The sequence below is a fragment of the Aulonocara sp. 'chitande type north' Nkhata Bay genome, linkage group LG19, assembly GCF_057382095.1.
Source record: "Aulonocara sp. 'chitande type north' Nkhata Bay isolate Kocher_YH1m ecotype deep benthic linkage group LG19, A_spYH_male_GT1.1, whole genome shotgun sequence".
Classification (NCBI taxonomy): Eukaryota; Metazoa; Chordata; class Actinopteri; order Cichliformes; family Cichlidae; genus Aulonocara; species Aulonocara sp. 'chitande type north' Nkhata Bay.
The window spans coordinates 12,826,008-12,851,206 of record NC_141362.1 but is presented as its reverse complement, the minus strand read 5'-3'; the positions used below and the strand labels follow the sequence as shown (position 1 = coordinate 12,851,206).

Genomic DNA, 25,199 nt, shown 5'->3' with positions numbered 1-25,199 from the left:
AACAGACATCTGTCACTCAGGATACCCCCGGGGACTTTCAGACAAGGCCCAATATTGGGGTGGGGGGGGCCAAGCTATGTGATGCACTGTGAAATGCATACAGACACACACATACTTGCACACACCCTACACTGTGAGCGGTGCAGCACGATGACAGACCAAAAGCCCTTTGTGAGTAATAGTCATCCACACAGAGTCTGAAAACAAGTTTAGAAATTATGCATACATCCTCAATCCAAATAAAACCTCCTTGGGAGAGGTTTCTATAGCAACTGCCAGAGGGGCAGTGTGGTTCTGGTGAGGCGGTGGCGCACACGCTGTCCGAGTAGGAGCGGGACGTTAAGGGAGATCAGGTTTCCCCCTCCAGGGGCCATCCCAACTCTGCCCCCCCAATCTCACCCTCCCACCCCTCCCTCGACTCTGTGCTGCTGGTATTCACATGCTAATTCATCTCCACTGGTAATTACACTCTCTTTAAACCAACTGACAACTACAGCTGGAGTCAGGCTCTTAACGGCACACAGTTGGATGGATGGGTGTAGGGATGAGAGCAGTGTGTGAGTGTATGCACTTGTATACATTTGTTGATGGGGCTTTTATTTTGGTTCTTCTCGTCCGCCATAAAACGGTAGTGATAGATGATGACACATTATCTGTTCTCTTACCCAAAACAGCCCCGCAACCTCCCGTGTTGCTCCAGGCTGTGAAACAGCCTAGGCCTAATAGTTGTATGTAAATCAGGTAGCTCATAAAGATCAGTGTCTGCACTCAGCTGTGTACTTTGGCTAACATGGAAAGCACACCACATGTTCCAGTGAATCCACTCCAATGTGGTGGCTTGTCATGTTGGAAATTTAATCTCAGTGATGTTTTATTTACATCTAATTGAAATATTTCAAAATCGTTGCTAATAAACTTAGCAGTCTGAGCTCTCTGAGTAACCACTGCCTCATCTTTTAAAAGTGTCACACTCATCTGAGGAGCTGTACCTGTGTGAGAGAGGAAGTAAAGCAGAAGCCTTGAGGAAAAAAGGATACAAGCTCTGGTAGAGAGTCAGCCGGGACTTGACAGCTCTGCTGGCATTGATACAGGTAGCCCGTACTAAACTTGGCAGCAGCATTCCAGTGACGATAGCGCCATTAAACAGAGGGCCAAAGAAGGGAACCTGAGGAAGTCAAGAAAGAAACAAAGAAATTAGACAAGTCGATAATAAAACTCAAATTTTAGTGCGGATCCTGTTTTTGCATGTGCAAGTACTTAAGAGACACATTTTTTGTTTAAAAACAAAACAAAAAACCCTCCATCTGTTTAGGGGAAGGGTTCAAGTTGAAATTGGATTTTGCCTAACTCTGCATGACAACCACACATATCTTATGCGAATCAATGTTAGGTAAATGAAATTAAAATGACAATCAATACTATACAATGCCCTCATATTGAGCTATTTAATACAAAGGGGCAGAATGAATTTCAAGAATAGCGTGTGTGTGTGTGTACGCGTCTGTTCATGCATATTGGAAGGGGGCCCTTAATCACTGAAGCTCAATAGTCACTGACCTGGAAGTTGACGTGAACGTCAAAGTCTTTCCAAAGGCCCTGCTGTCCTCAACTTGGCACTCGACCAGCCAAATTAAACAACAAAATAATGTATAACACCAGTGATACAGAATAATTAGCTAAATCGTGTGATGGAAACCTGAAGTTATACTATAAATACTCCAGTATCAGACATCTGAGTAGATGGTTTTACATGTTTTTTAATTTAGAGGAACTCTCCGATAAAAATGTTTATTTTTTCACGATTGGCCTCGGCACTGCAGCGGCAGCTCTTCTTCTGACCTTCACCCAATGAAAAAGGCTTCCTGTGGCAGAAACTCTTTTTTTAAATTATGATCTTTAACAACTGTAGTTTTTCAGCTTCATTCCAATTCCTCTTTGTGCAGCTCCCCGACAGAAAAACTGAAATAAAAGCTTCCTGCACAAAGGGTTAGTGTTTTCAGAGGTTATCTGGAATAGGCCCTCCATGAACATGAGTGGGCCTGGAGTAGCACTGAGGAAAACATATGGATGGAAGTCGACTAGTGTATGACTCATGAATGATAAAAGCAGTTTTGTGGGTTTTCTTAACAGCAATTGAGAGTTCCAGGAAAACGATTTAAATTTCTTTTTGATAACTAATGTGCTCTCAGCAGTGAATAAAGTTTTGCATCTAGTGAACTGCTGTGTTGAATTTTGACATTTAACAAAGTCAAAACGTGGAGCTTTCAGTGACGAGGATGGCCTCGCTAGTTTTCTGTTTACACAGACAAAACCAGAACTCCATTAGAGCAATGACTATGATGCAAACAGAGACGGCAATAAATTGGCACTATGATCATTCACACTAAAAAACAATGAAAGAAACAAATACAGTCTGAATGAATTTCCCCTCCTCCTATGACTGTTATAAAAAACAATGGAAGAATAAGAACATAACGTGTTTCTTCAAGTTAGGCTTAAACTACAACATCATTTTACATGATCCATTTCCCGATTATCTCTCTCAAGATAACTTACTGGAAAGAAAAGAAAAATACTGCTTTACAAATTTTGCACTATGCACTTTTATAATGTGTGGATATATCTGAACATCTGAATCCAGTCATCCTGGACAAAGTAATTTCACGGTCCTCCAGGAGGCCACACATCGAGTGCAGCACTATGGAGTAACCAAGATGAAAGCAAGCCAACAAAGGCCAGTAACCATCTCTGAAAGCACATACCCACAGTGTGGGTAATAATGCATCGCTGGAGGAAAGACCTGAGAGCCTTCAGACAGAAACCACAACAAGGGAAAGAAGGTATGAAATTCAGAGCAAAGTCTGAACACAACAGAAGGACGAGGGTCTGCATTATCTAATGAACACAGACAGGAAATTAATGCAGTGCCATGCTGTATGCTGACTTGTTACAGCAGGTAACAGGTAGAATTAACCTGCTACCACTTTGTTTAGGTGCCCTTAAGACATGACAGTAAACCTGCATGCTTAAAAAGTAAAACCTCCCGTAAATGATCATTACACCTAAAAAGCTAAAACATCTGCAGTGGTCTATAACCTAAATATTCCACTCGGCACTGCCATTTACCTGTGGTTTCTTCATGATCTGGATGAAATACATGTGTTTCTTCATTGGGTAGATGACTATCAGCACATCTCCAAAGTCAGTTGGGATGATGCCGCGCCGGTAGTCCCTGGTGTGCTCGGACCACACTATGTGCACCTCATCGTTTCCCAGGTGACGCAGCTGCCAAACAAACAAAATTAGTCTAATCAACAGCTTAGTGAGCGAATATAATTTTCACTGCTTTGGGGAACTAGACAGGAACACAAATTTGGATGGATTAGGGCTTCTAACTGGGTTTTATCCGCTCTGCACTTAAAACCCACACTGCCTCCAGGAGATCGAGGAGCGGACTGAGGTTAAAAATCTTTTTAGAAGAGGATGACTGACAATATTATTTTCTAGTGCATCTTGGGAGCAACTGTTTCTGGAGCAGGTGATCGCAAAATTTGTTTGAAAACAATGGTCTAAATCGTAGCCTGGCTCTGGTTTAGTCTCCTATTATAGCTTTTTCATTACAAATTCAAATAGCAAACATAAAATGGACAAAATTGAGCATTTTAAAACCAAATAATTCAAATCCAATTAACCTACCCCATCAGAGGTTAAATTGCTTCCCATTTCCACTCTGTTCACAACCACAAATGAAACTGGGCAGGACAAGAAGATTTGCTTAAATGACAGGAAATTGACTGATGCTAGTTTAAAAAAAAAAAAGAAGAAAAAAGGTAAACAGCTTTCCCCTTTTCAAAGTAAAATAGATGGGAGTAGCAACGTTACATTCTCTGATGACAAGTGTAGATCATTTATTAGCTGGTGGTCCAGTGATGTCGAATCAAGCAGTCCTTCCATTTTCCAGAGTATCATAGACACTGAAAAGTGAGTCTCTACTCAGAAGAAAACATCTGCCAATGTACTGTTGGCCTAATGAGCCATTAAGAAACATGCCCTCGCCACCAAAAATGCAATTAGCACATTCTATTATAAGCCCTTAATTATGGTAATACGCTAATCTTAAACAAATCCACGGCATGCTGATTACTGGAGCTCGCCAGTTCAGTCTGTCTGTCCAAGGATCAGCAGGTACCAGCCAGGTCAGTCACTGGGACAATTTCAGAGAAAATGTTGAATATGCATTTGCTGCAGACAATCAGCAGTGGGATGTTAATTTGGGTTAAGATAGTAGCATTTGGATTAGCTGAATGACAAGTTTAATGAGGATGCTTATGCTCTAGTCAATCATCTTCTGCACCAACCCATTTATCCCCTTGTTAATCACATCCAAATGTTTGAGACTTCTTTAATAAAATGTGATTCAAGTCAAAGGCTCTTGTCCAATTAGCCCACCTTGACCTTCCACCCAACCAGTGGGGTTCACATACATGGAAACTGCCACCCAAAGGATCCAGAAGACAAGAGCATCCTAATGAAAACAACCTGCAGCAACCTAGTTAAGACGTAGCGCCCGAGGGTAACTGGGACGGCTAAGGCACCCGTCCATCTCCCTCACTTTCACACACATCCACATCGTCTACATGGCCTGACCCCAACCCTGCAGGTCATTTCTATAAATGCATTACTGAAGCCAGCTGCTGCTGCTGCTGCTACAGCCTGCAGTGCCTTAAAACCCACAATTGGATTGAGGAATTCATGGTTTTCCGTCTTTTCTTTTAGGTTTAGCTTTCCCCCCCCCTTCCATCAGCTTCAAACAGGCAATCTACTCAGCGAGAGCTACCCCATCCGTCTCTCCCCTACAGTATGCCTCTATGGTTACAGCAAGTAAAGTGGGTGACTGCTGGACTAAAAGTGTTATTTTTAAATTGACAGAGTAACATCGTACTTAGACACAGACAAAGCCTGTTTCTCATTCCAATTTTTTCATACCACTTTCTCTTCTCTTTACCTTCCCATCGTTTTCTGAAACATCGGCGCAAGCGGCCCAGCCTGCAAATTTCTCTTGGACCTGTAGCTGGTGTGGAGATCTGTGCGAGGTGAGCACGAGCAATTACAGAAGTTCCCGGCGAAACTGAATGAGAGCGGAGTGGCAGCACACTCTGCTTTGGGCACGGGCACCCCTCCAGCGCCACACTCTGGACAAACCGAGACAAAATCTTTCCTCAGACTAATTTCCGTGGCCACTAAACACAGTTCCAGGATGGGTTTGGAATGAGTAGGCGATTATTTGTGAAATGGAGAGGGGGATGTCTGTTGAGGGCTGGAGTGTGGCTGGATATGAGGAGAGCCTGATGAATTTCCCTCCTCAGCAGGGTACTGTATGAGAAGATTGGCAGCACGGGCAGGGGCCTTGCGGCTCATTTCTTTCTGCTAACTGCTACTGCTGCACTACAGCTCAGAATCCCACTGCAGAACCAAATCGATCGCTCCTGTGGCGGCAGCAGGAATTGGATAAAAGGATCCTGCCGGCATCCGGCCGGCGCCTGCCCTAGCAGGGAGAGCTAATGGCTGAATCCAGGCCCTGGTCACAGCACACAGGGAGGGGGGCAGGGGCTAGCAGAATCATAGTCATTACCACAGCAGCACATGCCCTCTCTTCACTCACGCGCCTGCGATTCTCTACTCCTCAGGCCTTCCTGGCCAGGGTCACTAATCAATGCCCACACTCTGGAGTCACACCTCCTGATCACAGCTTAACACAGAGCTGAAGGCTGCAACAACATACTGCTCTGGGCAGGCATGGCTGTGTAGCCATTTCACTGCAGTACATTCTTCTTTTTCTAATGCACTTAGAACTTAAGGTGTGCAAGTAATTCAATACAGACAATCCAGATGTGCGAATAGTCAATACGAGCTTTTTTTTAACCTTTTTGGTGAGGCAGTCATCAGAATCAGATGGCATACGCGTTGAGACGTGGAAAATAACTTCCACAGTGGAGGTAGCATAATAAGGAGCCGTTAGACCTGTGCTGCCATTCCTCTGGAGCCCGCCCATAAAGCCACAGTGCGTGGCTAGGTCCACCTGAAATGTACAAGCAAAAGTTACTCTTTTCTGAGTGAGGCTGTACAACTTTGTGCAAATATGAATGCAAAGATTTGATTTAAAGTCGTGGTTTGCACCTCCCATCCCAGTCCAGATACAAAGTCTTCATAGTCCTGGCTTCCTGTGCTGTTAGACAAAATGGAGCACTTGTCTTCTTGGCCTTCTCCAATGTAGAACACAGCAATCTTGTGCGTCTCTCGGCTACAGAACAACAACAAAAAATAAAAAGCAGCCAGCATTAAAAGAACAACAGCTACACTAACCAGTTTAACAGTTGTAACACAACTTGAAAAGCCTTTAACTACTTGAGCTACTCTGGATGAAATGCTTGGATTACACCTCGCTTATCAAGGTAAATTGTGTAATTGAACTGCTGAATAAAAATCTCAAGCACAGAGGGGGGAAAAAAATGTTTATCTCCAAAAACCCGTCTGCTATCTATCCATCAGCTTTAACATCATGTTAAAAAAAAAAAAAAAGAAGAAGAAGAATGGCAGCAAAGCCCCCCCATCCTACTTTCCCTGTTGCCATGGCAGTACATTGTGCTGGAGTGCATTTAGGAGACTTTGCATGATTGCGCACAGGTTGTTATTGTCCAACCAGGTCTACCGTCTGGGAGAAAACGGTCCACTTCTGAGGGCATTATTTTATAACCTCCTGTCATTAGCAATGTGTAGAGCACTAATTGATCGGACTACGAGAGTCCAGTAAGAACGATGAGAACAGGACGGAGAGAGTGATGGAGGGAGACTTCCAGGGTTGTGCTCAGCAGGAGTTGGCACAGATTAGCAAATTCATGGAGGAGTAAGGGAGCACTGCAGTCTTGAAAAACTGGAGGGCTCGCAGGACATGCAAAGAGTTAATTCCACTCATTCAGAAACATGTTTATGGGCGATCAGGAAAACACAATACATTACAGACAACACTGCTTATCATGACGTGCTAAATCATCACAAGATGATACAAAACTCCCAAGTGAACTTTACCACTGCCTGGAGTCCAAGTTCTTCAGTTCCCGTAAGAGTTTAGAGTTTTTCTTCAGCAAATGGAAGCTTTTCCTGTTGAACAACAACAAGTCTTGATTAGATTAGACATGAGGATTTTAATCTGAAACTAAAACTGCCATCAGCGGCTTAAATCATCACAAAGAAAATAAGTGTTAAACCAAAGTTGTGTTTTGCAGATCTGATGACCAAGGACCAAAAAAAACAGGCACAGGTGCAAGCCACAATCTCCTCTTGTAGTGTGCATGTTACACCATCACCATTAAGAGGTGTAAGCTTTTAATTTACGGGGCAGAACAGCAAAGATGAGGCTCTGCAAGCTAGACCTTAGTGAAAACAGCTGGGCACTCTTATCCTGTGGAGAGGAGATTAAGACACTGCGGACTCCAATGTGCCTTTAAATTCATCCTCTCTCTCTTTGAGTAACAAGCCAACAGCTGAGTTACTTTGAAGATGAAGAAAGTGACTTTGTGTCAGACTTAACAAGAGGATGTGTCTTGTTCTTTCTCTCTGATTGCCTGCATTTAATGTGTGTTTGTTTTTAGACTAGTGACCAATAAGTAACAGACCCCTGTCTGACTTCTCTTAAAACCCCACTTTCCTCTATTTGTTTCTTTCAGTAAAGAGCAGGCTATTTGCAGTCTGTCTGTAATACCTGCGATCCCAAGAGTTCATCCCAAGATCATTAAGCAGCAGCCGGCAGAAGTAAAAAGGAGCTTTTGGTTCCTGGTGGGACGGTTCGCTCTGGCAGTCAGCCCGAAAGCTTACATCAGCCTCCCACCTCCTCACTTGCTCCTCCTCCTGCTGAGTCTGACGATGAATGGCTTCCAGGATGGCGTTCTCTTGCTCTAGGTTCATTCCGTGTGGTGATGCGGCCGGCTGGTTAAGCTTAAGTCGTGGCTGGGGAAGACATTCTGGGCTGCTGTGTCCGAGGTCCTCCAAAAGCTTATCGAGAACATCAAACTCATCCTCCTCGCAAGAGTTTGAGAGGCAATCGGAGCCTGAGCAATGACGCTTGTGCGGTCCTGCTACTGGGGAGGGGGGCGGGTTGCTGCTGTGGCTGACTGCAGTGGCTGCAGAAAGGGAAGGGTCAACTGGTTTAAAGGCTCCCACATCAAAGTCTTCATGTGCGGTGCAGTAGAGGATGGCACCATCCCACGAGTACTTGCCCGAGATGTCCCGGACAATGACGCGTACTTGGGAGGAAGTGTGCAGGGACTCTCCAACGGTGGGAGTCTCGGCAGGGATTTGCAGGTAGGACACCAGCGTGCTGTCGTTGAAGACAAAAAGCTGCAGGTTGGGGCTTTTGAAGACCTCGGAGGACAGCTCGGACGACTCCACGTATGGGTTGTCATGATTTTCGCTCACGAGGCTGTGGAGGAGAGCGGGGCCGCCGCTCAGGGGATGATGGCCCAAATGGTTCACAAGGTGTGTCATGACCATCCGTGCCGTCAGCGGGATCAGCTCCATGTTTCGGCGACGCTTTTCTGGTGGGAGAAAAAGGATGGGAGGATGAAAAAAAAAAAAAATACAAGCAAGCAAGTGTAACACATGATCAATAGTAAAAATGACCAATGGGTTTAGAATACAGCTGCACTCAGGGCTGTCTTTTATAATATGTTCAATGTAGACTTTAACAATATTTAAAAAGCTCCACATTTGTGTGTCGACATGTTACACTCTTTATTAGCTCCTTTTACACAAACCCAAATCTGATTCATGATTACTAATAGGGCTACTTTATTCATTTCTCACAATAGCTTAGCTAGCACACCTCTAAGTAGGTAGCATCTAATCATAAGAGACAACTTTGAAAAGCCCATTGAGTCTTCTTACAATGGACAACCATTGAGACTGGCCAAGTGCTAATGAGAACCACCATCTTTGCAGACTTCTGAATAGAATTGTACTTTGCAGATTGCATTTATGTAAATGTACAGGTTTTTACTCCCAAGTGAAAGGCATGCCGTGCTTTATTCTGCAGGGATGTAGGAAAAACAAGAAGATGCACTCTTGCATTGTGACAGTGCTATCAATACCATCATCCCCCATCAAAGTGGAGAAAGCTCTTTAGAAAGCAGGCCAAGCTGCATTAGAGATGCACTGGCCCTTTGATGTGACTTGATCAATATGAGGTGAGGGCATGAATATAACTAGGCCGGCACTCTTTGGTTTGCCCTTTTGATAGTGTTTTGTTATTTCAACCAAGACTCTGTGCAGCTGTGCAGCTGTGCACCAGAAAAAAAAAAAAGAAGAATTGAACAAAAGCAGAGGTGTGATGAAATTTTCAAGACAAAAGCTTCTGTTTGAATTTCTTACATTGTTTCAGGAGACATTCACATTGTGTATTTGGACTTTGAGGACTTTTTAGAAGTTGAGGACGCGAGAGAGAAAGAGAAATATGTTGCCTAATGGAATCACAAGGTCACAAAAAAGATTTTTTTTTTTTTAAATCTAAACCCCATAATGGGTCTTCTCTTAGGGCTGAGTACTAATGTGAACATTCCATTCCCTGTGATGGTTGATTTCCTTTTTATACTTTTAATAAGATATTGACATTTAATGGAGAGGCTCTAAATGGATGGCCTACTTAGAGTTTGCTTTTACCTGTAACCTGTTTTGGATGATTTTTTTGTGGGGGTGGGAGGGTGGGGGCAGACAGGGTAGAGAGTTTGGCTCCATATTCTGGGAGCTATAATGTAGGAACTATAAAATATAGAGCTGGCAGCAGTATCCAAAACATTACGATGCAGCAGCTGGCATCAAGTACTAACTGGCTTTTAACCCTCCTATGTAAACCTATGTACATACTAACACATACTATATAACAATTAACACTTAACCTTTTTATGCAGTGCGATCTTTCTCAAAACAGATTCAGATTTAGGAAATGACATTTTCCTGCCCTTACCCTCAGCCACAGTGAGTAGGTTGCCTAAGTCCATGGTGGGTGTCTGTGACGGGGTTGGCTCGCAACGCTTAACCTGACCCAGCATGAGGTCATAGTCACTGGACAAGTCAGACAGGGTGAGCAGATAGTGGCTCTGCTGGGTGTGCAGGTTGGACCCAGCCACACAGCAGTGCAGCACCTGAGGAATGAGAGCGGAAGAGCAAAAATGTAGTGATTATTTGGCATGCATGGGTTGTTTTGCTACAGTACTTAGTAGAGACACCCCAAACACCCCGCAATACCATAATATTACTACATTTAACTCACAACATTACTGGAATCACCTTTTTCAAACTGCAAATTATGTCCTCAAAGTCAAACTTCAGTCATACCTCTTTAATCAGATAAGATAAGAGACTGCAGTCGGCAACTACATGCCAACAGTTTTATATTTCTTAGAATTCAGCAATTAACTGCAACAGATTGCTGAAAATCACATTTATTGCCATCTACGTAGACAGAAGTTCTCATTTAACATAAATTGATATTTAACTATTACATTTGTGCTCAGCAACCTTCCTGCTCCAGTGTGATGGCTGCACTTACAGCCACACAGTGGTAATACCCACCATGTTAGTGCAGAGGCTTATAAGTAACATTGCATTCACATTTCTTTCTTTAAATATAGGAATTTATTTACAGGACAATAAATAACTGGTTTTGGTTTAGAATTCATTCACATATCCACATAACACTGCATTCTAAAATAAGTGCGCACATTTTAGTTTACACTGTTATGTATGATTAAATTTTTGTTTTCTGAGTTACCTTAGTTGCAGCTGTTCCAGTCCCTTGATTAAGGAGCCAAGAGGTGGAAAAGGGGCGGAGCGAGCTTTAAAGGAAGACTACAAATTTGTGGGCTGATCAGCCACTATTTAAGTTTCCCCTTTGTCTCATTAAGTTAGGTCAGTTTGAGTTATCAGTTGTGTTGTCAACTTTGAGTAGAGTTTTGTTATTTTGACCTCTTTTATGGGCCCAAGATTTTGATTCTTTTTGCATGAGTTAACCAATTATGTTTTTTGGGTTAAATAAAAAATCTTTTTTTTGGACTTTAACCTGTGCCTAAGTTTCCTTCACTGCTCGGTCCATCACATCCAGTATAACCAGATTACAGGCAGCTGGCAGTTAGTTGAGTCAAGACTCCTTAAGTTTTGCTCATTGACTCATTCATACTGATGGCAACATGTCAGCAATCTGTCTACATAAACAGTGTAGTGATTTATGGTAGTGATTGGGGTCAGTCTAAATCAGACTGCAACTGTTTGCAACAAGGTTGCCTCCTATCAGATGACTTGCGAGTGTGAGCAACACCAACCTCACTCCAGGCAACCATTTAGTCACCAAAACTTGCAATTGGTTGCTGAAAAAGGAGGTCGCTGTCCTACTTTCACTCGTGTGACTGAGCCATTAGCGTGCTTTGAATTTGGAGACAACTTGGTCAAGATAAAGCATAATTTATGGTCCTGCTAATGTGTCCATCTACACATTTGAGTTTGAAGAGGGAAATGCAACATGTGCTCCTGTGCAGTCCTCAAAGATCCTGACTGAGCACAGCTGACAAAAGTGTCTTTTTAATGTTGACAAGTGGGCTGGAATAGAGGAGAATGACAGCAGAGTTCCCGGGAATGGGAGCACAGACAGTGGCTGCAGTAGAGACTCTTGTTTTTAACACTTGGATTTACTTCAGCTCTTTGCATGTTTTAACTTTGCTCTCCTCTGCAGCTGCCTAGTGGACCATCAGCAGTACAAGTAAGAGTGGCCCACAGACCGGCTGTACCCTAAACTTTGTAAACCGCCTCCATTTGACATCAGAGCGGACTGCAGGCAGTCCCCAGACTGGAACGGACAGCGAACACTTTCCTCTGCTGGACCATAAATCCCGCTGAAGTGTGTCTAGTGTTGGACGTTTTTCAGTTGAATCAATTTAATTAAAAATTTGCTTAGCTAAGGTTATCTGAGGATGCTGGTGAATAAGACGAGCCACCTTGTTTACAGTATTCCCAGATTTTAATTCATTTTATTAAATATTGATATTCGATGTATGTTTACCCTCCCCCCCACTCACTCATAGTACTAGAAGGTTGAAGTCTGGTAAGAAAATATGCAGCAGTGTCTGTCGTGACTGTGCACGACGCAGGAGAACGTGAATGGGGAATATATGGTCTATTTACATCATAAGGCAAAAAGGGGGAGAGAGGGAGAAAAGGGAAGAAAAGAGGGTCTTTATAGCCACTAATCCATTTCTTCTGTGATGTGTGAGTGTATCGATCTACATAACAGATGGCAGAGCATCCGTTGGCAGTGCTAGATAAGGCGCACTGGGGCAGTTGATTACAGCCACTGAACAGGTTTACACTGTTTGATTTAATTAAGACTTTATCCTTGTGCTCAGCTCCCACCACAAACACGCATGCTTAGCCACATATACATATCCGAGTACACAGACAAACACACCTGTATAGTGTATAATCTGAGCAAAGGTAAGGGGGTAGAACATATGCCTAATGTATGTAGAGGAGGGCGCCTCTTATTCAGAGTGGAGCAACTTGGGTAAAGCCATGCAAAGGCTAATCCCATTCAGCGCACACACACTTGGCTGTGAGACGCTGGCCCTGCCATGTGAAACAGTATTGTGTGGGGCAATGTAGACAGTATGTGGATGATTCCATCAAGCAGACCTCTGGGTGCGTAGGGGGAGGGATTTGAGGCTTGATGCTGAAAAGATGTGAACCAAACAGCTGCTACACCAAAGCCCCAAAGAACTTCCTCTGTGGAGATGTAGAAAGGGGGGGGGGGGGCAAACCCACGACTGTGCTTGACAACAAATTGACTGCAATTTGCATAGCAACAGTTCCTGGAAGGTAACACAGTAGTTAGAAGGGCACATGGTGCATGGAGATGTGAGCACACTATGTACACAAATAAATCAAATAATAAAACACGGATGTACCTATCTTTGCTGTCTCTCTTGCACGCACACACACACGCGGTGCAGCTGGCTGCTGAGGCAGGCACAGGGAGCAGATGGAGAAGCCTGAGCAGATCTCCAGTGAACCGACATGGTCTAGTGCAATGTTGCTTTTTACAGCTATGTGCTCGCCGTTAGTCAACCGTACCAACTTTTTTCACTTTTGTCTGCATCCCAGGAAGCATGGAAGCCATTCATTAGCTGTAAACATGGTCTCTGCTTGCATTTGATTGGTCGGCAAAGGACACATTGTTAAGTGCCCAAGTGGAGTCATTTATGACTCAAGTCGTATTTTTAAATGTGTAGCTGTGATGCTTTCAGTCATAAGAAATTTTTCTATAAACTTTTAGCAGTTTTTGCTCTGCTGTTGTGACAAAGACAGTGGAAATATGTCTTTTTTTGTACATTTATATTAATTTTCCACTTCTAATCACTACATTGCAAGACTTTCCAGCGAATCTCTGCTAACCGATGTCTGAATAAAAACGATATAATTAAATTGATTAGAATATTTTAGAAAATCTAAACAGAAAATGGAGCCAGGATGGGGGAAAAATTGTGGTCACTAAAATAGCTTGGGCGCTTGAGCGTTAAATATAAATTTGTAATTAAAGGAAAATGAGGCATGAAACAACCTGTCAGGGAACGTGGGTAGTGATGGAATAAAGGGAAGATGTTTTCTATTCTCTGCCTGGTATACAGAATAATTAGCAGCCAATGTGACAGTGGAAACATATAGATTTCAGCGTTGATATCACATTAATATCATCACACCTTGAATGAAAGCCAGAGGGACTGTGCTTTTTGTGCACTGATAGACAACCAATCATGCTTAATTGTCTTTGCTTTCATAGCAGCTGCAGTCTCTCTCATATTAAGACATATTCCATTCAAATCTCCAGGACAAGCATTTATAGCCTGAGCTTATCAAGTGGACAAAGGGTCCCGTTTGAATAATTGGACCATTTCTTATCAGGGGTGACATCCTTACAAAGATCTGCTGTTGACCGCATCTGCCCAGACAGGAGGGAATGAATAATACCTCATTCATTTGGGCCCGAAGCTTGGCCCTCATCCTCAGGGTCAGACCATAAAATAAAGAGTTTGAGGGACAAAAACAGAGGAGCAGATCCAATACGGAATATTTTGCATGCTTGAAACAAACACTCCTGAAGTTTCCTAACAGTTGTCAGGGTTTCGTACATATGCTAAATGCCAGTCACGAGTGTAAGCTGCTGTGGACACTTCTACGCCTTTGTGCTACAATAATGTTAAATGATGCATAGTCAAAAGGTCATGGTAGAGGTGAGTCTAATTAAAGTGGCAAGCCCATGTGGCGGGGTGGGGGTGGAGATGTCAAAGCTTAAGTTGCTGTGTCTGTTTGCAAAAGCTGCGTGTGGTTCAGAAGACTATGAATATGAATCGGTAAAAGGTGGCTCTATTCCAGGCTGCCACTGATGACACCCACCCTGTAGATGTAGTCCAGCAGCGGGGCCTTGTGGGCTGTGTGGTCCTCCAGTGACGGCATGGTGATAGGCTCAAGCAGCAGACTCAAGGGAACAGCCATGCACCAGTCCAACAAGCAAAGCAGAAGCGATACCATCAACTACAGTGTGAGAAATGAGAGAGAAGTTCCTAATTTATTTCAGTCACACACTAACAAATAAAAGATATATTATTAACAAAGCAAAAAAAAAGCAAAAAAAAAAAAAAGAGTGGCAGCGGATAACAGGTGAGAGCATCAAAGACGCAGTGGAGAATGAGGTCGAAGAGAAAACAAATCACTTCAGTAGAAACATTCCTCTGCAAATGCACCATTCCAACATGATAGATCAAGAGCCTTTAGATCTCAGCCATTTCATGTCCCATCCTTTCCAACATGTACCTTTTTGTCCGCTTCCACCGTTGAGTGCTCTGCGCTCGGCAACAAAAAGGCTATTGTGGCCACAAAGATCTGTATTGGGACAAAACAAGGAGAAAGATAATTGGATGACACACTCCCATTCATCATCTGAGTCAGGGCTGATTGCTAAAATGGAGACGAAACCACAGGATGAGGACTGTGCACATGAGCGAGCGACAATTTGTGTAACGTTTGCATTTAAATGCTAAAAGTTATTTCAAAGGAATTTCTCTTATTGGATGTGAAACACATTTACATGGGTTACATCAATGTGTGTGTGTGTGTGTGTGTGTGTGTGTGTGTGTGTGTGTGTTCATATCTTAGTGGGGACCAAAAATTTGAAGTTTACTAAACTTCTGGGGACCAAAATCATGGTCCCCATACGTTTGAAGGCATTTTTACATTACCATTGGGTTATGGTTGGGTTTAGGCATTCATTTCTGATGGTTAGGGTAAGCAGCTAGAGAAAGCATTATGTCAATGGGATGTTCCCACGAGGATAGCAAACCAGACGTTTGTGTCTGTTTTACCTCAATAATTTTCTTTGGGAATGTGGGCTCCAACCTCTGGAGATGCTCCCAGTGAGAGATGAGCAGCTGAAAGACGTCACAGGCTACCTGCGCCACTGCTTTGTTCCCAAACTTTAAAAACAAAAAACAAACAAACAAGAATTGAAAAGTGAAGAGGAACTGTACCGTCAGTTAAAAAAAACAACAACATAACACACTAGCTAGCCACTAAATCAGATACATCTTTTCAATTGCTAAGCAAAAGCTAAAAGCAGTTTATCTATCTATCTCTCTATATATATCTCTCTATCTCTAATCATCCAATCACATGTACATTGGTCCCTCGTTTATCGCGGGAGTTGCGTTCCAAAAATAACCCGCGATAGGTGAAATCGGCGAAGTAGCCAACTTTATTTTTTTAACAATTGGATGTGTTAAGGCTGTACACCCCCCACTACACACTTTGTACACTTTTCCCAGACAGGCATGAACATTTTCACTTTTCTCTCTTGTTTAAACACTCAAAGTTCAAACATTCGTAGAAAAATAAGTCCAGTATTATAGAATGAAACCAAAGACACCCGCAGGTGGCATGATTCTCGTCGGCATTGTTGTGTTTGTGGGTGAGAAAACTTACAAACATACAGTGCAGCACTTCAAAGTTGCATTGCTAGCGATCAAAGATTTGACAAGCTGAACACATTCTGTACTGTACAGGAGACATGGCACGGGGTTGATTGACAATGGTCTACAGCCAATCAGGAGTCAGAACACAATGCGCTGTAAGAAAAAAAAACAAAAAAGAAAAACCTGCAAAATTGCACCAAAAAAAAATCCCAGAAACCGCGAGGCCGCGAAAGGTGAACCGCGTTATAGCGAGGGACCACTGTAACTTGATGCATTTAGGACATGTGTGTGGACATGATCAAGAAAACCTGCTGAAGTTCAAACTGAGCATTAGAAAGGAGGAGAAAGGTGATTTAAGTAACTTTGAACGTGGGGTGGTTGTTGGTGTCAGACGGGCTGTTCAGAGTGTTTCAGAAACTGTTGATCTGCTGAGATTTTCCCACAAACCATCTCTAAAGTTTACAGTGAACAGAGAAAATATAGTGAGCAGTAGTTCTCAAAGAAAATGCCTCGTCTTCCTGCCAGAAGTCAGAGTACAACGGCTGAGCTGATGGGAGTAACTGTAACTAACGTAACCACTCATTCAAACCAAGATATGCAGAAGAGCTGAATGCAGCACAACATGTTGAGCCTTGAAGCAGACGGGCTACAGCAGCAGACCACGCCAGGTGTCAGCTGAGAACATGAAACTCGGACTACAATTTGAACAGACTCAGCAAAATTGTACAATAAAAGATTGTAAAAATATTGCCCGGTCTGATGAATATCCGTTTCTTCTGCCACATTTGCATAGCTGGCTAACAATTAGAGTGGGCAACATGAAAGATCCATTATGCCTTGTATCAATAGTTCATGCTGCTGCTGGTAGTGCACAGGTGTTGGGCGATACTTTATTAGCACACTTTGGACCCCTCAGTACCAACTGACTATTGTTGTTAGCCACGCACACCCCTTTGATTTGAAATTTGGGACACAGTGTGTTGCACAAACAGTTTCTGAACACGACGATGAGTTCACTCAAATGGCCTCCATAGTCACCAGATCTCAGCACACTTGAGCACCTTTGGGATGTGGTGGAGCAGGAGATTCACATCTGCAGCAGCTGTGCGATGCTATCATGTTGATATGGACCAAAATCTCTGAGGAATGCTCCCTGCACCTTGAATCTGTGCCTTGCAGAATTAAAACAGTTCTCAAGGTTAAAGAGGGCCCAACCTGGTATTAGAAAGAGTTAACTAATACAATGCCAGATGTGTGTATTCACACATGTACAAGTGTATATAAAAACGTAATTTTCCAATAGAAGCGTATAGTGGGACCCTGGTACAATGTTGAATATCTGCCATGTTTTCATGTCATACTGAAGATAATCAGTAAGTTTAGGGATATAAAATTTATATACAATGGAGGAAGACATTTAAGATGTTTTGTTTTAATCAAGGTGGAGCTGTAGGAGCATTAAGGTGGAGCTGTAGGAGCTTTGTGGCACTGACCATTTTAAGAGGTGGATTTGATCAATTCACAAGAGGCTTATTCAACAAAATCTTACTTAAAGTGCCTCAAGTTTCCAGCAGAGTTAAATAACATGATGTGATCGAGGTATCAGAAGTAAGACAAGATTCAGTGTCAAAGGGTGTAAAATACACTGAAGACTTGTAAGAGGACAGTACCCACAGTAAGACCTCTGACACACTTTAAGGAAAAGGGATCAGGTAGGCAGACCTCAAGGGAAAAAAAAGCCTGCTGAATAAAGAATTTAACACTTTAAAAAAAAAAAAAAAAGCAAAGTTAGTGGTCAGTAAACTGCTTTTCAGGAGGGGAAACAAGGCCAAATGCTTGGGCTGGGCTAAGACATACCAGCATTTCACACTTGATTACAGATGAATCCATCTCTGAAATCTACGGCAGTAACAGAAGGATACGAGAGGGAGAAAAAAAAGAGTGATGGGAATATCAACTCCTCTCGAGTTGGACACCCCTCGATTCTGCAGAGACAAGCTCCACCCGCTGATTTGCATTTCTGCAGACAAGGATTCACACTCCTGTCCAAACACATCTCAGAGCTGTGCAGGAACTACTTGAAGACCAAAGAAGACTGAGAAGTGCAGACTGTCGTAGACTTTCTTCCACCCTCAATGACCTCGACTCAGCTGAACTTGTGTTTGAAGAGCGAGAAAGTCAAGCTCTCCTGTCATCACAAGAAGCTTTTTGGAACATGGTCAAATCATTCTGGTATGACATCGGCTATCAGATTTGACAAAAACATGAGGAGTCATGCTTAAAAAACCCCACAAAAACAACCATTTTTTAATGTTTATCTTCATTGGAACTTTTAATCTAACCAATAGTTCATTTTCAATCTAAACACTGTAGGGAAAGAACGTGTTTTATCATGATACATAAACCTCAGTGGAGCCTCTCCTTACACTTAAAAAAATGGGCCAGTTTTTTTTAAAGACACTAGAACTACAGAAGTACTTTGAATGTAATGTGTGATCTTAAGGCAGAACATTAATTATCTGCAGAATCCCTGATTTTAAGGCTTTTAAATGTCTCTTTCAGAGCTTCCAGAGAGTAACGCAGGAACAAAATCTCTTGCTGCATTTGTGTCACGTAATTTGTAAAACAGCACCGGGACAATGCTGATTAAAGACAGTGAAAAAAAAAAGTTTGAGGACACACTGACTGTGCCAAAATTTGGAGTAATTTTCCTTAAATTTAGTTTTGCACTTACTGTGCAGATAATCAGCATAATTTCATTTCACTTCAAACCATGGTTCATTTTCCCCAGACTCATTGAAGGAAAGAATTGAGCTGTTGACAATTTTCTTTCAAATGTGGATTTCTTCAGTGATTTGAAATTCTTTGTGGAGAAATAGAATTTCCTATTTCTTCCAGCTGAATGCCTCTCAACATGTAACAAGGGCAGACAATGTGGGGAGTGCAGAAATGGCCAAACACAAAAAGGGGCCCTGAGAGTTCAGCACCTGCTTTTAGAAAAGAGACTCTCAGTGCCACTCTTCCCCCTAGATCCCCCACCCAGCCTATACCCTCTATTTTGGGGCTGGCTGAGTCTGTGTGTCAAGTTGTACAGGGGAGTGATTACTGCTCCATTAGAGAAGGGGGCGAGGGGATGGGTGGGGGCTTTGCTCGAGCAGGAAGCTGGGAGATGTAGCTGCTTAAATTGGCCCACATCTACTGAGAGTGAGCAGCCTGGAAATTACACCACCGCCCCAAACCCTTTTCCCATGGAAGAAAAAAAAAACTAAACCAAAAAAGCCCACAAACCCACAGCTTCTCTGCATCTCTTCACTTAGGGAGAAAAAAGGCCTGTTCCAGAATATACCCACGAGTCACATTTTATTCTCACACTTTTTGCCTGTGTTGAAAATTTTTCTGCAGTCCTTTTATGTAATCAACTGTCATTTTAGTTTGAGATAAACAATGTAAGGTTTGCACAAAAAAACAGCTTCCAACACCCATTCATTTCAGGACAGCGGGCTTATCTGTGTTCTCAGCACATGACGCAAGCATTTAAAAAAAAAGCGCACCTGTAGTTTCTTGTAAATGAAACTGGAAATGCACAAGTGCAGCGTCCTCGGGTAAGAGGTTCACTCACCTTTAGTGTCACTCCCAAAACATTGATGGCATCTTTAACCTGGGGGTGGATGTTCTTTTGCATTAGCTCCTCACACACCCACAGACCCAGGCTGCACACAGCAATGCACCTGAATGGCAGCAGCAGAGAACAAAATGTGCAGATTTAAGTAGAGCAGGATCTGAATGGGATCAGATGTTTTGAGAAATAAACTACTATATAATTAAAACCATGAACATTTGGACTTTTTTTTTTGCAAACAGGCTTTAGAAGCATTGCATCAAATTTTAATGACGGGTAGCCACTGCTTCACCACCATTAGCCTCTTCAAATTCCTTATGTATACAGAAATGTACAGCTGCAAAGAGAAACTAAATGTTGGAATGAATACATGTCTGCACTGATTGGTTGTACTTTGTTTGTCTACAAAACTAAACCGCTCCAGTTTATGTCTTTATTGAACACTAATCATTCACAGTGCAGCCTGGAAAAATGAAGTGAACCTCGATGCTAATGAGTTCTCCACAAGCTACTTGAGTGAGTTTTGAGATTGGAAGTGTTGGCTGTAGAGGTGCTTCTCCAAAAGAGGAGGCTGGTAAAGTGTGGTTAGTTAGTCTGCCCCTCTTAAAAATGATTGGCTGGTGTCAACAATGCCTCAATGACAATTTAGTGGAAGAACAAAGCAGGAAAAGGCTGCGGAAGCATTTCAAAACATGTCATGATGACAATAACAACAATATGATAGAGCAGGAGGAGGAGGAGAGGCAGGTGTAATCCAAAGCTTACAAGAGCACGACAATCGTAACACAGGTGGACAAGATTGTTAAAAAATATGTATTCTGTATTTATCGAGGAGTGATCAACATAGAAACAGTATTAGAAAACAGTGACGAGCAGGTTCCCAAACCTTTTCTTGGAACGTGTGTAAAACGCGATCATATCAGACAGTGCAACAAAAGAATTACTAATCATACCTCGACCCTTCATAGTGCTCCTTCGTTGCCGTCTCCAGCAGGATGTTGACCAAGTAATTCTGAACAGAAACGACAACACCAGTTAACAGTTCTCAGTGACAATCCAAGCCATTCCTTCCTTCATCTTTATAACAATAAGACGCCATTAACTGTAACACACAGCCTTGTAGTCATGTTAAATCAGTGTGATGTTCACACTGCTGTATCTAATAACGTTTAGGATAAGTTTGTCATGATTTACACAGCAGACGACTGATTGATCCTAATTAAAACAACATCTGCTTTTATATGAAGTGTCCGTATTCCCGTCACTGCACATCATGAGCGTTTACCTTGATGTCCTCATTGCTCACACTGATGTCATCAGAGCCAGGCACACGGTGCAGTATAGGAATCTGGAGGTAGAGGTTTGGGAAACACACGAGGGAGCCCAGGATCGTCTGAGCTTCCACCCTCGGAGCCTGGAGGAAATTTTAAAAAAAGAAAACCAAACCCACGGCATCATTAATACCAGAGACAAACACATAAACAACCCGCTTCAAGCGAAAGGCGCAGAACGCATACGATGGATGAGGATTTGAGGGAGCTTGCAGATTTAATTTCATCTTTATTCATGATTCTGCTGACGGAAAAACATCGCACATGTTAGGCGCTGGACAACAAAATGATTGATTAAATGCATGATGGGTGCAGCTCTGTAGCAGGTTGTGCTGCCGCACCTGATGAGCTGCTGTTAAACTGAGGAGCGAGAACAAATCTATGCTGGGAGGTACGTGTAATGGCAAAAACAGGAAGAAGCAACACATACACACCTGATAAATGACAGTTAACATCAACTGAACCATATTCGGGTTTAAAGCTGTGCAAGTAACAGATAGCGGCCATAATATTGATCTGCTCCAGATCAGCTCTCTCTCTATCTAAAGTCCATATGCTCACTTGTACAGATGGTCTACAACATTAACTGAACATGACCAACAGTCATATTAAGACTTTTCATTTAATACTTGTGTGGATTTAATGAAAAAAAGGATATTTACGTATTTCATTTAGTCCTCAAACATGAAGTCATCTATCATGATGAATAATCATAGTAAGACAAAATATCTATAATTCTAATTTCAGCCACAGTTGCTCAGTCCTACATGTAAGTGCAGTTTGTATTTTGTTTTTTTAACATTTCTGCTATTTGGTGCCTCAAATAAATTTTTTATTGCTAAAAGCATAAAAATGTCACAAAACAATATCAGCTTTTCAATGTCAAACAGCTGCAAAATATGAGAAGGATGATTTATGATGTTTTGTGAAGAATTTTATCATCTTTGTTGCAGATTTACAGTGCTACTGATTTGTGGGAAAAAAGAAAAAAAATCTGAAACCTTTTTCTAGTTCTTGACTCATAAATTCCTGTATGACTGAAATATCAAATAAAAGTTGAAAGTGTGTTTGTACCTCTGAGGAGCCAGAGGTGAGGACGCAGGCAGCAGCAGCGATGAAATCTCCAATCAGCATTGTGAAGCCCGGCAGGCCGAGGAAGAAGAATCGAGGAGAGCAGGAGCGGATGATGGTGTTCAAAACATCCTGATGATAAGCATGGACACAGATAAACTGTCATCATGTCTGCAGCAATCTCCGTTATTATATCTCTGCAGACTTTATTTAGGAACAGCCTGAATAACAGAACAAAAACAGATTTTTTTCCTTCCTTTAATTCTCCAAAATTTTTTACGATTACAGCCCGGGATTTTTGCATTTGGGGGGAGCCTCGTGTGTTGTTAGTGTGGGTGGAGTGAAGCAGTATCAGAAATATTTTGTAAATGGGCCACAGTGTGAGAGACGTGGCACCGAGAAAGCTTTTCACTTCAACAGGTAGGCTAAGCATTTTAAGCGTGCTGAGGAGAGTAAAGCACTCAACAGTGCATGTCACCAAAGGACAAAAAAAGGGGGAAAAAACAGAGTGGGAAAGACAGACAGAAGAGAGAGACAGCAGATGGATTGTTCACAGTGGATAAGAGGGAGAACAAAAGACCTCAACTTTCAAGAGTCACATGTATGTACACACACAAGCAAACCTGTAATTAAAGCCAGAGACAAGGTATTGTTTGGTTGAGGTGCAGGCGGCTCAGTGGCAGATGGGTGCTCTTTCAACACAGGCATATGCTGTATTGCAGAGGGTTCTGCACAAACTGCTCAAGTATGTACAGTATAATACTGCACTAGTGAAGGGCGTAAAAGGATGCTTGAGAATTTCCAGACTATATTTAGCTGGTAATCTTACAGCAAAGACGCTCATTTCTTCACCATTGACGGACACAGGAAATACTCTTGGGAAAAAAAAAAAAAAAAATTAGTTTAAGAATAAAAGAATGCAGCATCTAAATAAGACGGAAAGATTGCTGTCTCTCTTATCCGAGTCATGCATGCGCATATTTGCGTATGAAGGCAAGGTCCAGGCTCCAAACACCTGCCTTCTTGGCCATAAACTTGTGTAAATCGGACAGTTCAAACATCAGCCCGTTTCTAGCTGAACCGAAGGGCACCTTAACAAACAATTTCTCTCTCTCTCTCTCTCTCTCTCTCTCTCTCTCTCAATCACACACACACACACACACACACACACACACACACACAGTACCACTATCTATGCGCGACATTAATCACCCAGAGCTTTGGTAAACAGGGAATCCAGGTGAACAACAGAATAGAATAAACACAGAGAAGACTAGTAGGAAGTCAAACCAACACCAGCAACACATGTGGAAAATTGGTGGGAAGAGCTTCGGGATTGAGGGCCCATTTTACCCTCGTTTTGTTGGTAATTGACCTCTGAAGCATAATGTGTAGTGCAGTCAGAGGTAATTAGCAGGCAACAAACTGTTTCTTGATTGCCTGAAATGAGCATTTTAGAGGAAGCCACAAATGTAGAATGCAAAGTGCTTTCAATTGTACGTGCAAGTAGAGGGAACCTGATTTGAAGTGTGTATAGAAATCAGAACAGAGAAATGTGGAAAGGGAATAACCGCATGCGGCGCTGTGTTGGCAGTAGGAATAGCCCCTGCATCAACAAAAGGTGCATTAACGTAACTCTGAATAGAGCCACCTCAGGCCTTTTTATGTGGCCTCATTTTCACGAAAGCAAACGCTTTCCACCTGCTGGCCCCTGGGGTGACGGGGTTCATTCTGGCATTACATCACTCTGCACAGAATCCCAAAATTTACCAATTTAAATGTACAGTTTCGCATGGGGACATATTTCCTATTGTAATTCATTCACAAGTTGTAAGAAAGGGATAATAACCTACCTGCAGGCTGTTGTAGCCACGAGCAGTTTAATCAACAGCCGTGTCGGTGGCCTACGGGTCAACCTTCACATTTTAATCTGACACTATATAAATTATGCAGCAGCCTCCTTTTAGGGAATGACAAGATGAACCGAGTTAAAAGGAGAAGCCAGCTCTGCACAGGTGCTGAAATCTGTGTGTTTGTGCAAATGTGTTAGTGCTTTCGAGCCCTTTCTTTAACCTAAAGAATAAAAGGTGAATAGATGCATTAAAGCTTTGTGTGCACTTATTATGTTTAGCAAAATATGCTGTTGACTATTGCACTCCAGATTGCAGACCTATTAGATAGATTACTGCCATTGTGCGGTGGTCATGCTTTTGTGAGACCAGTGACCAGAGACTGACAGACTATCAGGACAATAGCCCTGACCTTGGCACTCTGTCAGTTGGAAGGAGAATCCCTCCAAGGGAAATGTCATTTTCCTCCAAGCTTAGTTGATTTTATTGGTGAGGATTTACACTGGGATTCCCCCTGCTGTCTATAAAGCATGGCTGTTTAAGGCAGACTGTGTTACTCCATTGACAGGCAGACTATACATTCAGCATTCATTTCTAAAGATATGAGAGATGCTGTTGAACAAAAAGACCAAACATCTTCAGATGTCTAATATTAAACGCACAAAGAAAAAAAACATTAAAAAAAATAAGTCCTATAATTGGAGCCTCCAGAAAAAGCTTATAAATAAAGAAGCTTAATGTTTTAGGTGCATTGGGGGGGTGGGGTGAAGGCAGAGAGGAAGGAGGAGGAGAGTAAGAGCCACTTTCTTATGTTAAGCAGGCGTGCGGCTGTCCTCTATTGTGTGGCGTGAGGACTCTTTTCTCTGGCCAATTTGAGCATGCTTCAGTGGCCAGCCTGGCTCTGGCCCCCCAACGCATTATACAGAGCCACAACAAAAGCTTGAGAATGCTGCCTGCTCTCTCAGAGTGCCCCCCTCATTGCTCTACTCTGCACTACGTTCCCCAGGCTCCCCTCCCACTCCTTCACACACACTCGCATACACAGAGGCAAGCGGGCCAGTCTACTCCGGGCCCCCGGCCGACGTGTCAGTCTAACGGAGCGCGACAGACGTCAGTCCTTAATTAATCACGTATACGCGGCAGGGGCTCAAAACATTATTTAACGACATGGAAAACATTCTAATAAGCTTGTCACACAGCCAAAGCGCAACAGAAACCCGGCGAGGAGGGCATATATAAATCTACAGTCCTTTATATACACACACAC

At 42.6% G+C, this 25,199-nt stretch overlaps 1 protein-coding gene across 6 annotated transcripts in view; it reads right to left on the bottom strand.

Moving 5' to 3' along the window:
- Window positions 1-25,199, bottom strand: part of ralgapa2 (Ral GTPase activating protein catalytic subunit alpha 2) — a 95,349-nt gene that overhangs the window by 25,212 nt on the left and 44,938 nt on the right. For all 6 annotated transcript variants that reach the window (XM_086273756.1, XM_086273750.1, XM_086273755.1 and 3 more), the window contains 14 exons: window positions 22,086-22,214; window positions 20,966-21,094; window positions 20,634-20,692; window positions 19,681-19,789; window positions 15,456-15,566; window positions 14,908-14,976; window positions 14,491-14,628; window positions 10,016-10,193; window positions 7,760-8,591; window positions 7,087-7,158; window positions 6,178-6,301; window positions 5,924-6,079; window positions 3,127-3,285; window positions 1,038-1,165 (listed from right to left, as the gene is read on the bottom strand). In XM_086273756.1, the coding sequence (XP_086129882.1) occupies window positions 1,038-1,165; window positions 3,127-3,285; window positions 5,924-6,079; window positions 6,178-6,301; window positions 7,087-7,158; window positions 7,760-8,591; window positions 10,016-10,193; window positions 14,491-14,628; window positions 14,908-14,976; window positions 15,456-15,566; window positions 19,681-19,789; window positions 20,634-20,692; window positions 20,966-21,094; window positions 22,086-22,214 (2,393 nt within the window). The remainder of the gene's footprint in view (window positions 1-1,037; window positions 1,166-3,126; window positions 3,286-5,923; window positions 6,080-6,177; window positions 6,302-7,086; window positions 7,159-7,759; window positions 8,592-10,015; window positions 10,194-14,490; window positions 14,629-14,907; window positions 14,977-15,455; window positions 15,567-19,680; window positions 19,790-20,633; window positions 20,693-20,965; window positions 21,095-22,085; window positions 22,215-25,199) is intronic.